The sequence below is a fragment of the Oncorhynchus mykiss genome, chromosome Y, assembly GCF_013265735.2.
Source record: "Oncorhynchus mykiss isolate Arlee chromosome Y, USDA_OmykA_1.1, whole genome shotgun sequence".
NCBI lineage: Eukaryota > Metazoa > Chordata > Actinopteri > Salmoniformes > Salmonidae > Oncorhynchus > Oncorhynchus mykiss.
The window spans coordinates 12311746-12326738 of record NC_048593.1 but is presented as its reverse complement, the minus strand read 5'-3'; the positions used below and the strand labels follow the sequence as shown (position 1 = coordinate 12326738).

The window sequence follows — 14993 nt, the reverse complement described above, 5'->3', positions numbered from 1 at the left end:
ACCTGACCTCAACCCAATTGAGATGGTTTGGGATGAGTTGGACCGCAGAGTGAAGAAAAAGCAGCCAACAAGTGCTCAGCACCTGTGGGAAATCCTCCAAGACTGTTGGGAAAGCATTCCAGGTGAAGCTGGTTGAGAGAATGCCAAGAATGTGCAAAGCTGTCATCAAGGTAATGGGTGGCTATTTTGAAGAATCTCAAATATAAAATCTATTTTGATTTGTTTAACACTTTATTGCTTACTACATGATTCCATATGTGTTATTTCATAGTTTTGATGTCTTCACTATTATTCTACAATGTAGAAAATAGTAAAATAAAGAAAACCCCTTGAATGAGTAGGTGTGTCCAAACCTTTGACTGGTACTGTATATATAATTTCCTGATCTCATCTCTCAGATACAGGACAGACACTTCGAAACAAACTTCTTATTTATTTATTTATTTATTGACTATCTGTTTTTCCATGTATGCATCTGTTACTCAATATGTTTCTATGGGCTGATAGCAGTAAGGCCAAATTCAATGTTTAATCAAAATGGTATTATTTATCTTTATACCTGAACGGGGTCCAAAAATTAAATCAAATATTTAAATGATCCTTGTTATGACCATCTGAAAACAATTCCCCTGGCTTAGACTTGTAATAGCCCGTTTGTAGAATAATACCCAGATATGCAAAGGAGGATATTGCATATTTCTACCTTTCTTTGTGGGCCTATTTAGAATACATCTCCATGAAGAGATTGACATCCATTTTGTATTTCTGTGTAGTACAGATTATGGGTCCCTGATCTGTACTACACAGAAATACATAATGGATGTCAATCTCTAATAATTAATAATTAAATTAATAATTAAATTATGTTACTGGGTGTAAATCCACTTCACTTACTGTAGATCAAGAATCTAAATAGATTTTTTTTCAAACTCGAGGTGTCATGTCATGGCTGGCACCTCCTTCTTTCTGCAGACATCATGGAAAACGAGATCACATAAAAATAAAACAAAACTGAGGGAGATTTTACATAAATTATTTTACTAAACTTTTGGCATCTGCACAATTCTTTCAGTAAATGTGTTTTTAGGTAAAGTGTTCAGTGTAAATTGTTAAAAGTAGTTGTGCATAGAGTATGGTTTGTTAAACTTTGAAATCAATGGTTTCTGAGTCTTGGCGCATTTCAGTTATCGTGGAATTGCCCATAGATAAGCAACACCATCAGATTTGTCACCAATGCTTCTTCTAGGACACATCACTGCACTCTATACTCCTCTGTAAACTGGTCATCTCTGTATACCTGTTGCAAGACCCACTGGTTGATGCTTATTTATAAAACCCTCTTAGGCCTCACTCCCCCCTATCTGAGATATATCCACTGCAGCCCTCATCCGCCACAAAGAACACCCGTTCTGCCAGACACATTCTGTTAAAGATCCCGAAAGCGCACACATCCCTGGGTCGCTCGTCTTTTCAGTTCGCTGCAGCTAACGACTGGAACAAGCTGCAACAAACACTCAAACCGGACAGTTTTATCTAAATCTCTTCATTCAAAGACTCAATCATGGACACTCTTACTGATAGTTGTGGCTGCTTTGCGTGATATATTCTTGTCTCTGCCTTCTTTCCCTTTGTGCTGTTGTCTGTGCCCAATAATGTTTGTACCATGTTTTGTGCTGCTACCATGTTGTGTAACTACCATGTTGTTGTCATGTTGTATTGCTACCATGCTGTGTTGTCATGTGTTGCTGCCTTGCTATGTTGTTGTCTTAGGTCTCTCTTTATGTCGTGTTGGGTTGTCTCTCTTGTCGTGATGTGTGTTTTGTCCGATATTTATTTAATTTTTTCTTATGTTTAATCCCAGCCCTCATCCCCGCAGGAGGCCTTTTGCCTTTTGGTCTGCGGTCATTGTAAATAAGAATTTGACTTGCCTAGTTAAATAAAGGTTAAATAAAATACAAAAAATTAAACAAGCTAGATGGGTATCGACTTAGAAAACCAGTCAACATTAAACACTTTTTGACTTTAAGGTTCTCAATTAATAATTATGACATATCAATAACACCCCCCCCCCCCCCCCCCCTTCAGGGAATCTGAAGAGCCCCTTTCTGTCTCAGATGTCCACTGAGAGAGAGACGCCAATCGAACCACAGTCCCCAAAATCCCCTGCTCCACTTCTCCGAGAAGCCCCTGCTCCTCTGCTCCCAGAAACCCCTGATCCTCTGCTCTCAGGGCCAGAGGCACCGACAGCTCTGCTCTCACTTGTCCAACACACAGGTAATACCCACACACACACACACATCTGTATTATAAATAACCCTTTAACCCCTGCTCCACTGCTCCACTGCTCCCAGAAACCCCTGTTCCCAGAAACCCCTAAAACTGCTGCCCCGCTCTCACCTGTCTAACCCACAGGTCAGACATGCATGCACACACCTTTATCATAAATAACCCTTTAACCCCTGCTCCTTTGCTCTCACAGCCTGAATCACCAGCTGCCCGCCCTCATCTGTCCAACAAACAGGTCAGACATGCATGCACGCCGCTAACCCTTTCAGCCTTTCAGTCAAAATAAAATCTTTGTGTGTGTGTCAGTCTTCTTTTACTGAAAAGGAGTACTGGTCTGATGATTTTGATGATCCAGAGGACACGGCACTAGAGGACAGTAGGCCTCACACACGTGCACTCATTTCCAATCTCACTTTGTTACCGCTTAAAAACTACAGCTGGCCGGAGGTCTTTTTCATCTCTCTGAGCCAACCGTTGCCACCCTGGTTTCGGGTACAGAGGCGCCCATTGGCCCAGACGAGGTGTCCGAACCCCTGCAATTGGCTGAGACAAATGAGAACATTTATGAGGGTATCTACACCAACACTGAGTCTACATGAAGTAGGACGACATTACCCTTAGCCATGTTATGAATACAATGTTTTAATCGTCTTTAGGTTTTCTTTAACTCCTAATCACTTGAAAATCACTTGAACAATCTCTATCTCAGATAGTGGAGCAGGGAGAGGAGGCCAGTGGACAGAATTTGCATACTAGGGCCCTGTGTGACTACTAAGCCAGTGAGTGTTGCCCAGCTCTGGTTTCAAAACACATCCCTCTTTATCTCATTCCATATTTTCTCATCTCTCATGTCTTCTGTCATCTTTCTATTTCTTCCCTTCGTTCATCTATTCTCACCTCTCAATCCTCTCATCAGCTGATGACTCTACGATCACCTCTGATTCAGATGATGTCATTTCAGGGATCGATATGGTGGACAAGGATTGGTGAGGAGGCCACAGAATGTTCCCTGGCAATTACGTTGAGCTCCTGTAGTCCCAAAGCCCCCACATGCCTATACAACCAAGCGGAACATGAGTTGGATCATTCTGGGAACCGAGGTAAGATTTATAGGGGGAGATTGGAGAGACGTCAGGGAAAGAAACTGACTTGATTACTGTATCTTAATTAACCCAGGGATAATGCCAGTTTATTAGTCTGGTTTTAGTCCGGTCTTAGACTATTAGGCTCTAACTCATGGTCTTCTACGCGATCAGGGGGATGTTTTGTGTTTTACTATCTGTCTTGTCAGGGTTTTGATTTTGATTGAGCTTTTAAATGAAATAAAGATGGTTGCATGTCCAATTGTTTACGTTTGCGTAATCTTTTCTAGCATTTGAAGCACAGTCAAGTCTAGATGATTTATGATCTTCCCTCGACTACGAAATATGGGTAAGCGTATTTGGGCTCATCTGATTATTAGCAGAGGAATAGTGCCATACCACCATCTTTGTCATTAGCCATGTCATATAGAATACTGAATGTACAGAAAGCTGGAGCTAATTAGCTGGCATGATGAAGTACTGTATGTGTATAGCCTACCTTTTCAGGTACAGTCAACCACCACAAATGGAGCAGTTGCTCGAGAGCATTAAAACCATGATGCGCCATGGGTAAATTGTGACTGACTGACATCTGCAAAACATATTATTTATGGCAATGGTGGTCAATGGCATGGCTACGGTGGAGAAGAGGTCCAGAAGAATGTACGTTATTATGCATGTGGCAGAGCAGTTCCTGGGCCTGAAGGATTTTTTCGGCAAAGGATTTACATGATGTACTTGCACGAGCAGTACCACCCTCTCAGGCCCCGGAGCTTGGGGAGGGAGTTAGAACTTGTTACGTTAATTTTGTTTTAGTATGTGTGTATTAAGGAACTGGAACCCTGGCCCTTTGAACGCACCCCATCTATTTTTTTAATACAAGAGCACAGACTGTCTTTGACAAGCGCGTCAAAAGAAGACGGGTGGACAAAATGGCGGGTAGGCCTATGCCCTAATGGCTGTCTGATTTGGAGATGGAGTCGAAGGAACCCATAGAGGTTGGTAAGAAGATGGGCAGGAAAAAAGGAAGAAAGTACAAAATATTAAGTGTATGGGAGTGCTGCAGATGGAAGTTGAACAGGACTAGAGTGATGATGAATTAACTGCAGAGGCATGTGCGGTGAAGACCGCTGAGTTTGAGCCTGGTCCAGATGGTGATAAAGGTCTTTTTTTTGCCCAGTGGGAGTGAGATTTTTTGGAGAGAATGGATCCTTGTCCTCTGTCTGATCCATATGTGGTGCCAGGTTGGGTGGAGAAGAGGTTGGGTAGGTGGAATCATGTAGATTTTTTGTGTTTCTGCTGTTCAGAGGGAGCGTGCTCTCTGCACCATGCGACTGGGGACAAAAGCTGTGACTTGCTTTCCTTCCCGGAGCAGGGTGCCGTTGAAAGGAGTGATAACTGGAGTGGCATTCAGTGTTGAGGGTCAACAGAAGTTTAAGATGTCTGTACTACTGAGTTTTGATGCAGAGTTTTGACCAAATAGTCAATTTAGGATGTCAGTTATCCCGTGAGAGCTTTTGTCCCGAACCCATTACGATGTTTTATGTGTCAAGATTATGGTCATGTGGCAGCAGTGTGTAGAAGGGAAATTCCTAGATGTGAGAAATGTGCAGTTGGACATGAGACAAAGGAATGTGTGGTATCAGTGGAAAAACTTGTTTGTAAACTGTAGGTTTTGTAGGTGCTAAACCCATGGTGTTGGCCGATGTCTAGATGTGAGAAGTGTGCATGAGTGGGCATGAGACGAAGGAAAGTGTGGTATCGGTGGAGAAAGTTGTGTGTGTTAGTTGTGGAGGTGATCATGGGGCAGGAGATCGGAGATGTCCGGTGATAGAAAGGCAGATTGAGGTTGCCAGGGTTATGGTAGTACAGAAAGTGTTGTATGCCGACGCAGTGAAGAGTGTTAGAGGAAGATGGCTACAGGGTGAAAGATCGTGAGAGGATTCCTGTGAGGAGGCAGAGATCAAGAGAGAGTAATGGGAATAATATGTGCTTCAGTAACATGGGCTTTTTAGCATTTATAGCCATGGTGGTTAATTGTACAGCAGAAATTAATTGAAAGTCACCGAAAATAGAGGTTGTAGTGGCAGCGGCAGAGAAGTGCTTGAGATTGCGAAGATTTACTGCAGAACAGCTGCAGGGGGTGTTGAGGGGTATTGATATGTCCCTTCAGACCATTGGTCTGGAGTAGGACTAGATAGTGTTAAATAGTGGAATGGGTGGTGTTTTTTTATAGAGGACTAATAGATGGTAGGGTAATTTTCCTTTTCCCCAATTTTGATTTATTGTATCTAAGAATATAATGTAGGTAGGACGTGAATGGCATCACGCACTAGTGCAGTAGGTGGCGGTGTGTGCACCTAAAAGTTGGATGCGATCCGCCAATTAACTTCCAAAGGAGAAGAAGAAGTAGGTAAAAATATTAAACGTCATCAGCGTGCTGCCAGTTGTATTTTCAACCAGAAGTCGAAATGGCTGCAAGGTTACTGCTCCGATCGTCCATCAGGGCCGCTACAACTTGCCGGGCCGCACCGGTCCCTATTCTCACCCGCGGCATGGCTGCTGGAGGTGAGTCGGTAATGTTGAGTTTTTGGGCAGAAGCATCATATTAGACATATTTGATGTCAAGGACAGACGATGCCAGGCAATGGCGCAAGGCTTAGTTATCCAATTTATCAGAGCTAGCTAACAACAGTATAGTATTAGATGGCTGTCATAAAATGTTCGTTGTAGCAAAATATATATCTATTATTTTTATATATGTTCCGTTTTTTGTTCAAATGAAGTAGCTAACTGAGCAGATGTCAATTTTTCCATGTTCTATATTGAGCTATTTTGTCTTTATAGCGACCGTAGCCAAAGATGGTGCATTAGCCTTCTAGCTTAGTGTCGACATTATTGAGTGTGGTTAGCGCGAAAGTAGCCCAGTGCTAATTTTGCTAGTTGGCTAGCTAATTCCAATCATATCAGCTAGCTGACAAGCTAGTTAGCTAAGCTTGCTAGCAAACACTGACGATTACATGTTTTCAGGCATCCCCACCGACGAGGAGCAGGCCACTGGTCTGGAGAAGATCGTTATGAAGGCTGCCCAACAGGGCGCGGTAGGTCAAGATTTTGGAGTATTTAAAAAAATAATATTTTAATGTCAGTTAGGTATCTTGCACTAACTAGCTAACGTTAGAACGCTAGCGTTGATGTAGCTCTCGAGAACCCAAGGCCAGGTTAAGTCAAATCAGTTTAAAAAAAATAATTTCTGGTAGATCATCAAAATAAAAAAAATCACATCACGTTTTTGTACTCATTACGCTGTTTTGTTCAAAATTAAGTACAATACTTTTGGAATTGAACTGTCGAAAGTTTTGAAGGTACATTCTTATAACCATTTGAAAATGACGTTACGACATCCTGTTGGCAACAACCTTTGAAAAATAGACCAATGTCAAAACAAAGATCAGTTTAAATCAATGAATATGCTGAACCAGTTCATGATATATTTATAACCTAAACATCAAATGTGTTACCTACACATGCATGTGCTACATTAGTCATCATATTGTTTATTTTTAACACATGGAAACTGGAAATATTGTTTACAGCACTCGTTAGAAGACAAGTTACTGAAGACAGCCAGCTACATTTTTGGAGTGATGCATTTTGATATGGGGGTGGCCCATACACTTATTAATCACTTGTACCGCTTTCATGTTGAAATCAATAGAGTGGAGAGTAAGATTGCACATCCTATTCAAACTAACTACTATAAAACAGATGGACTCTGGCAATATGTATATCACTAGTTAAAAATGTTAATCCTCACTTTTTGCAAACCTTTGAACCTAATTTCCATACCAGTGAGAAATTATATTTTTAATGTACAAAAGATGCACTTAACGTACGCAGTTTAGCAAAGTTGCACCTGGCTTTAACACAGCCTCCAGCCAAGGTACGACACATCTTCTCACATTGCACTCGCATTTCTATTGGACCATTCCACATTTCTGGTCGGAAGCAGGTGTTAAGGCGTCTGCATGCTTCCCAGCCGAAACAATTCGGAAGAGTTTGTGCATATACATCAAAATGTCAACCAAATACAATGCCTTGCGAAAGTATTCGGCCCCCTTGAACTTTGCTACCTTTTGCCACATTTCAGGCTTCAAACAGAAAGATATACTATTTTTGTGAAGAATCAACAACAAGTGGGACACAATCATGAAGTGGAACGACATTTATTGGATATGTCAAACTTTTTTAACAAATCAAAAACTGAAAAATTGGGCGTGCAAAATTATTCAGCCCCTTTACTTTCAGTGCAGCAAACTCTCTCCAGAAGTTCAGTGAGGATCTCTGAATGATCCAATGTTGACCTAAATGACTAATGATGATAAATACAATCCACCTGTGTGTAATCAAGTCTCCGTATAAATGCACCTGCACTGTGATAGTCTCAGAGGTTGTTTAAAAGCGCAGAGAGCATCATGAAGAACAAGGAACACACCAGGCAGGTCCGAGATACTGTTGTGAAGAAGTTTAAAGCCGGATTTGGATACAAAAAGATTTCCCAAGCTTTAAACATCCCAAGGAGCACTGTGCAAGCGATAATATTGAAATGGAAGGAGTATCAGACCACTGCAAATCTACCAAGACCTGGCCGTCCCTCTAAACTTTCAGCTCATACAAGGAGAAGACTGATCAGAGATGCAGCCAAGAGGCCCATGATCACTCTGGATGAACTGCAGAGATCTACAGCTGAGGTGGGAGACTCTGTCCATAGGACAACAATCAGTCGTATATTGCACAAATCTGGCCTTTATGGAAGAGTGGCAAGAAAGCCATTTCTTAAAGATATCCATAAAAATTGTCATTTAAAGTTTGCCACAAGCCACCTGGGAGACACACCAAACATGTGGAAGAAGGTGCTCTGGTCAGATGAAACCAAAATGGAACTTTTTGGCAACAATGCAAAATGTTATGTTTGGCGTAAAAGCAACACAGCTCATCACCCTGAACACACCATGCCACTGTCAAACATGGTGGTGGCAGCATCATGGTTTGGGCCTGCTTTTCTTCAGCAGGGACAGGGAAGATGGTTAAAATTGATGGGAAGATGGATGGAGCCAAATACAGGACTATTCTGGAAGAAAACCTGATGGAGTCTGCAAAAGACCTGAGACTGGGACGGAGATTTGTCTTCCAACAAGACAATGATCCAAAACATAAAGCAAAATCTACAATGGAATGGTTCAAAAATAAACATATCCAGGTGTTAGAATGGCCAAGTCAAAGTCCAGACCTGAATCCAATCGAGAATCTGTGGAAAGAACTGAAAACTGCTGTTCACAAATGCTCTCCTTCCAACCTCACTGAGCTCGAGCTGTTTTGCAAGGAGGAATGGGAAAAAATTTCAGTCTCTCGATGTGCAAAACTGATAGAGACATACCCCAAGCGACTTACAGCTGTAATCGCAGCAAAAGGTGGCGCTACAAAGTATTAACTTAAGGGGGCTGAATAATTTTGCACGCCCAATTTTTCAGTTTTTGATTTGTTAAAAAAGTTTGAAATATCCAATAAATGTCGTTCCACTTCATGATTGTGTCCCACTCGTTGTTGATTCTTCACAAAAAAATACAGTTTTATATCTTTATGTTTGAAGCCTGAAATGTGGCAAAAGGTCGCAATGTTCAAGGGGGCCGAATACTTTCGCAAGGCACTGTAGCCTATAATTCAATTCCGACGCCCATATTGAAGATGTTAGAGGTTTCCATATAGCCTTATTTCCGTCAGCCAACAAGTAGGCCTAAAGAAAAGCAAAGCCTATGTCAATCTACTATCCCTAATAGTACAAAAGTTGACCTATGCTATTAGTCAACTGTACTGTGCAAGAAATCAATATTCCAAACATACTCTGGGACAGTTGTGGGATGTGATATATCCCAAATTAATACAACTACTCGCATCAATCTTTTAAAAGAAATGAGGCTGATACAACATCAGAACATTTAGCTTAATATGTTAAGTTATGTGATTTTCTTCACATTTTAAGCGCAGCAATGCGCACATGGCAGTAGGCTCTAATCGCAAATGTTCCAAATTGCAATCAATTAGCGGGAAAACACTTCTGGAAAGTGAAGGCCAATGCGATTTATGCATGTAATGCTTTATTAAAAAGGTGCGTATTTATGGTGACTAATATCTTCCCCAAACTTAACTCATGCGTGTGCTTAACTCGTGCTTAATTTTAAGGCGCTATTTGGCCTTTTTAGTTGTAATATAAACCATATCATATAAGCCTTTGGGCTAGGCTACATAAGGTGTGCGACTATGATTTTCAAAAAGTCGCAAAAAAAAAGGCATTTACTATTCCTTACTGCACAAGCTGGGTGTCATTCACAAGTGGTAATACATGATCCACGTGATGGGCTACTATTGTCACCCATCAAACTATTCTTGGGGCATGAGAAGGAAAACTGTCAACTACGCACTTAAATAGCGACTGAACGCTTTTCCCATGGTTCATTTTCATGCCATCCAGGTAGGCTATGCTCCTGTTGTAAAGCAAAGTGATGTGTTTAATATTAGGAAAGTTGATAAATAGTAGGCCTAGCCTATAGAAAGCTGATGGAATCCATCAACTGTTTTCTCACACAATTGCCAAGCCCATAAATGTTTTACAACATGAGCTCATGGGCGGTCATGAAGTGATTGATTAGATTTTCGATTACATTTGTATTGATGTCAGTGATTAGAGGGAAAATGGAGTGCTGAGTACCAGGCAGTTGGCAAGTTTGGTAATGACCACCAGCAGCATTGGAGCTTGGAGAAGCCTAATTACCGTGACTAAACAGTAACGTGGAATTTGACTCGTGACCACCGGGCTTGCAAACTATCAGAGATTACAAAGGGAAATCCAGCTGCGAGCTGCCCAGTGACACTAGCAGAGCCTGCCGATTTGTGATTTTTTTTTTTTGAGACCGATACTGATTTTTAAGGAAGCAAAAGTTTCCTCTATACAGTGCTTTCAGAAAGTATTCGCACCCCTTGACTTTTTCCACCTTTTTGTTTTCTAGCCTGAATTTAAAATATATCATATTTATATTGTCACTGATCTACACACACTGCCCAATAATGTCAGTGGAATTGTTTTTTTGAAATTAAATACAAACGATTAAGCTGAAATGTCTTAAGTTTTCAACCCCTTTTATGTTAAGCCTAAACTTCAGGAGCGAAAGATGCATGTTTTTTGTTGTTGCCAATTGCATGGAGTAACTGTGCTATCCTTACACCCCACATACAATTATCTCTATATTTTTCTATTGTGTTATTGACTGTACGTTTGTTTATTCCATGTGTAACTCTGTTTTACTGAGTACAACTCATCATATTTTCAAGCTGCATCATGTTATGGGTATGCTTGTAATTGTTAAGGAGGAGTTTAAGGATAAAAAAATAAAAAGAATCCTAGAGGAAAACCTGGTTCAGTCTGCTTTCCACCAGACACTGGGAGATTAATTAACCTTTCAGCAGGACAATAACCTAAACAAGGCCAAATCTACACTGAAGTTGCTTACCAAGAAGGCCGTGAATGTTCCTGAGTGGCCGAGTTAGTTGACTTAAATCTACTTCAAAATATGTCAAGACCTGAAAATGGTTGTCTAGAAATGATCAACAACTAATTTGGCAGAACTTGAATAATTTTGTTAAGAATAATGGGATATGTTGCACAATCCAAATGTTGAAAGCTCTTGGAGACTTTCCCAGAAACACTCACAGCTGTAGGTACTTCTACAAAGTATTGAATCAGGGGTGTGAATACTTTCTAAAGACACTATCACTTGGAAGGTAATTTCATGACCGTACAGAACCACTTGTCAAACAAAGTTTACATTTTATTTATTTTTTATAATTTTTTTAAGACATTTTAAATGGGTAATTCTGATATGTACCCTAGAGGTCAAAGTTCTGTGGATCTCAACATTCCCGAAAATGTGTCTGATTGAAGTGTGACTCTATTCTTTCCAATGATGTATAAGTGAGCAATAACTTGTTGTAAACTGACATTGTTTGTCATAGGGTAAAATCTCTATGGGTAAACAAATTCATGGGATGTAGGGATGAAAGTGATTAAACACAGCAGTGCAGCAATGGTAGCTTTCATCACATTTTTCAACTCTAGGGACATCGACCTTAAAGCAGCATTCCGCATTTGAAACAGCTGAGTGATGGGCCTGGAGAAATGTAACCACTCTCAAATTCATAGTGCTAGGGATGCAAGGACTGATCATCCAAGATATCTAAATGATTGTTTAAAGCATGTTTAGAGGCTATATAGGCCTAGTGTTGGTATTTTGGGTTCTGATGGGGTACGACAGCTGAACTAAGTTCAGGAGGTGTTTTGTTACATTCGTCAGGAATCAATGGGTAAATATCAAATTTTTCTAAGTAAGAAAATGGATGTAGGAACTGCAGTTTGCTGATAACACGACGGTGGTAGACCTGATCACTGATTAGACGTGACCTGGCATTGTGGTGCCAGGACATATACCTCTCCCTTAATGTCAGCAAGACAAAGGAGCTGAAAGTGGACTACAGGAAACGGCTGGCCGAGCATGTCCACATTGACGAGGCTGCAATGGAGCATGTTGAGAGCTTCAATTTCCTCGGTGTCTACAGCACTGCCAGCTGATGAAGTGTGATTCCTCACTCCAGAGAACAAGCTCCTTCTGTAAGCTAGTGTGGGCTACCACTTTGCGGCCGAGTCATTTTTGCTCCTAGGCGTTTCCACTTCACAATAACAGCACTTACAGTTGACCAGGACAGCTCTAGCAGGGCAGATATTTGGCAAACTAACTTGTTGAAAAGGTGGCATGCTGTGACGGTGCCACGGTGCCAGAGTTCTTCAGTAAGGCCATTCTATGGTCAAAGTTTGTCCAATGTAGATTGGGTGGCTGTGTGCTTGATTTTATACACCTGTCAGCAATGGGTGTGGCTGAGATAGCCAAATCCACTAGTTTGAAGGGGTGTCCACATACTTTTGTATCTACCTTGATTATCTCGGACCCCTGCACATTGACTCTGTACTGGTAAGCTGTGTGTGTATAGCCAAGTTACTTATCGTTACTTATTGTGTGTTTATTCCTCTTATTTTTCTCTCTGCATTGAGAAGAGACGGTAAATTAAGCGTTTTGCTGTTAGTCTACACCTGTTTTACGACGCATGTGACCGTGTGATTTTGATGTTACTTGGCTAACTTAGCTAGTATCATTACAAGGTTTCTTAGTGGGCTTTGCCCTTATTGTAGTTCGCTCTCTCATACTGTATAAGGCTCTATTACTGAACCTGCCTTGTTTGAATTCCTTCCAGGACCCCTACAGCATGCTGAAACCCAAGGAGTATGCTGGCTCCAAGGCTGACCCTCATCTGGTGCCCTCCGTCACCACAAAGAGGATTGTGGGCTGTGTCTGTACGTGACTGGCTTCATATTAGTCTTGCAACAGCTGTCTGGTAGCGCTCTGTTGCCAGAAGCCATACCACTCATTTGTCTTGGCTGTCCGATTGTTCTTGTCTCTGCTCATATCTAATCTCTCCTTCAATCACTCTCTCCCCTTCCCCCTTCTCTCCATTTCTAGGTGAGGAGGATAACACAGCAGTGGTGTGGTTCTGGCTCCATCAGGGCGAGGCTCAGCGCTGTCCCTCCTGTGGCTCCCACTACAAACTGGTGCCCCACGAGCTGCCACACTAAAATATATACACCCTCTATCTATTATATATATACATACATACATACACACCACCAAAAAAAAACACACCTATTCCCTTACATTCACTCTGAAAGATTCCAGCTTCTTTAGAATGGGGTGAAGTGGGGTTAGACAGTGATGTCAGAAATCACAATGCCCTTTCAGGAAGTGTATTTGCACATTAGGTGTAGGGGTTTCTAAATTAGAACATTGTGCTCTGTGCACTTTCTGGATTCCTTTTTATGATTTCTTTGCTGTCCAATTCTTTATCTCATCCTAGAGTCTACTTGATGATCTAACCTCAATGTCGGTCTGTGCTTACAGTGCCAGTTATTGTTTTAAATGTACCAAAAGCCTAGGCTTTACGGTGTGGGACACAATGTTATTGTTCAAGCAATTATATTCAAACAGCAGTTTACGTTGACGTATGTACTGTACAATGTTACTTGGTCCAGTTTACCCCTCTTATCAAACCAATAAACTCTTTAACTCCTCATGCTTTTTCCAGTGGTGACGTGTAGATTGTGATGGTGGGACCCTTTTTTTTTTTTTTTGACAGTCTCTCTTGTGGTGGGTTGTGTTCTGTACATGTACCGCAGTTGAGTCTCGATATGACTTGCTTCTGCTACATGTGGCCAGTCACCAACAGAGGGTGACATTTACCATCAGATGATCCCAGTTCTGTGCCTCCCTGCAGATGTTCCATATTCATTCTATGTAATGAGTGCGGTTACTTGCACACAATACAATTTATTGTGGGTTGTCAGATTAATATAGTGGTTTGATTAAAAATGTTCACATATATTTTGCGAGAAGAACAATTTCCCTAATAGTCGTGTTTACATGGACACAGGAAGTCGGGCTACCTGATGGGACTTTGATGAATGCAGAAAATCGCCTCTCAAAATAAAGGTTCTACTTGACTGACCATGTTGTTTTTGGGGAGTTCGATCTAGAAGTGAAAAACGCACACCTATTTAGGCGCGGTGCTGGTTAGTAGAACACTTGAAAAAATAGAGCGAGCCGCACACTAAGGGCTCAGACGCAATAACCTAATATCCAACGTTTAGATAGACACGCTGTCTTCATCAGGGTATAATGACAAACACTGCGGGGGTGACTTTCTATAGCGTCAAAGGACACATACAGGGAGGGGTCAAATCATGGCTGGGTGTGGCCTGAGATCATTGGTTAATTCTCAAATTAAGAAAACATAAAAAATAAAAAATAAATGGATAGCATACGATCATCGATACAATTTGGCTACATAGGGCTGCAAAATCACAATGGCTTCAGATCAAAATCGACGTTGAAACCGACGGGAGCAAGGGTCTTTAAATTAAAGATCCAGGCAGCCTCTCGTTTTAACAAATTGCCGGGGTCACCCCCTCTGCTAGGGAGGGTGACATGTTCGATGCCGATAGGACGTAGGGACACGTAACTCGTGTTAGAGGGAGGCTCGCTCTAGTCGGCTGGTGCTATTACATGCACAGACAGAATACACTGCTGAAACGGTGATTTTAAGGTGTTTACATGTAATCATTCAAAATTGCCCTGAAAACCAAGTTTTAATCAGCGTACTTATGCTTACTTTGATTATGACCCATGTGCCGATTTTAAGATGAGCAAAGTAAGGTGTTTACATGACTAATGCCATGCTCTGCCTACTGCCATAAGCAGTTTAATATGAATTAGTGAACCGTACTGACTCCTTCAGGGACTGGCCGATATCATTAAAAAAAACAAAAAAAACTTCTTAGTTATTCCTGAGGATCTTGAGTGAGTCATTCGGCTGGTTAGTTTGGAAACTGCTGTGTTGAAGCACGTCTACATCTGTCTGACTCCACAACTTCTCCTGTACCGGGCAGAACATCAGAATGTCTGAGTTCCT

At 41.4% G+C, this 14993-nt stretch overlaps 1 protein-coding gene across 1 annotated transcript; it reads left to right on the top strand.

Moving 5' to 3' along the window:
• Positions 1 to 5781: 5781 nt before the first annotated feature.
• On the top strand, positions 5782 to 13598 carry zgc:86599 (Cyt_c_Oxidase_Vb domain-containing protein). Its single transcript, XM_021590664.2, has 4 exons — positions 5782 to 5936; positions 6399 to 6469; positions 12726 to 12825; positions 12992 to 13598. The coding sequence occupies exons 1-4, from the start codon at positions 5840 to 5842 to the stop codon at positions 13102 to 13104; spliced, it is 381 nt and encodes a 126-aa protein (XP_021446339.1). The 5' UTR covers positions 5782 to 5839; the 3' UTR covers positions 13105 to 13598.
• The last annotated feature ends 1395 nt before the right edge of the window (positions 13599 to 14993 follow it).

Bases quoted from the DNA above. Each gene is read 5' to 3' on its own strand.
- zgc:86599 (XM_021590664.2), top strand. From the start codon at position 5,840: ATGGCTGCAAGGTTACTGCTCCGATCGTCCATCAGGGCCGCTACAACT. The intron at 5,937-6,398 runs GTGAGTCGGTAA...ACATGTTTTCAG, and splicing joins CCGCGGCATGGCTGCTGGAG to GCATCCCCACCGACGAGGAG. The intron at 12,826-12,991 runs GTACGTGACTGG...CTCCATTTCTAG, and splicing joins GAGGATTGTGGGCTGTGTCT to GTGAGGAGGATAACACAGCA.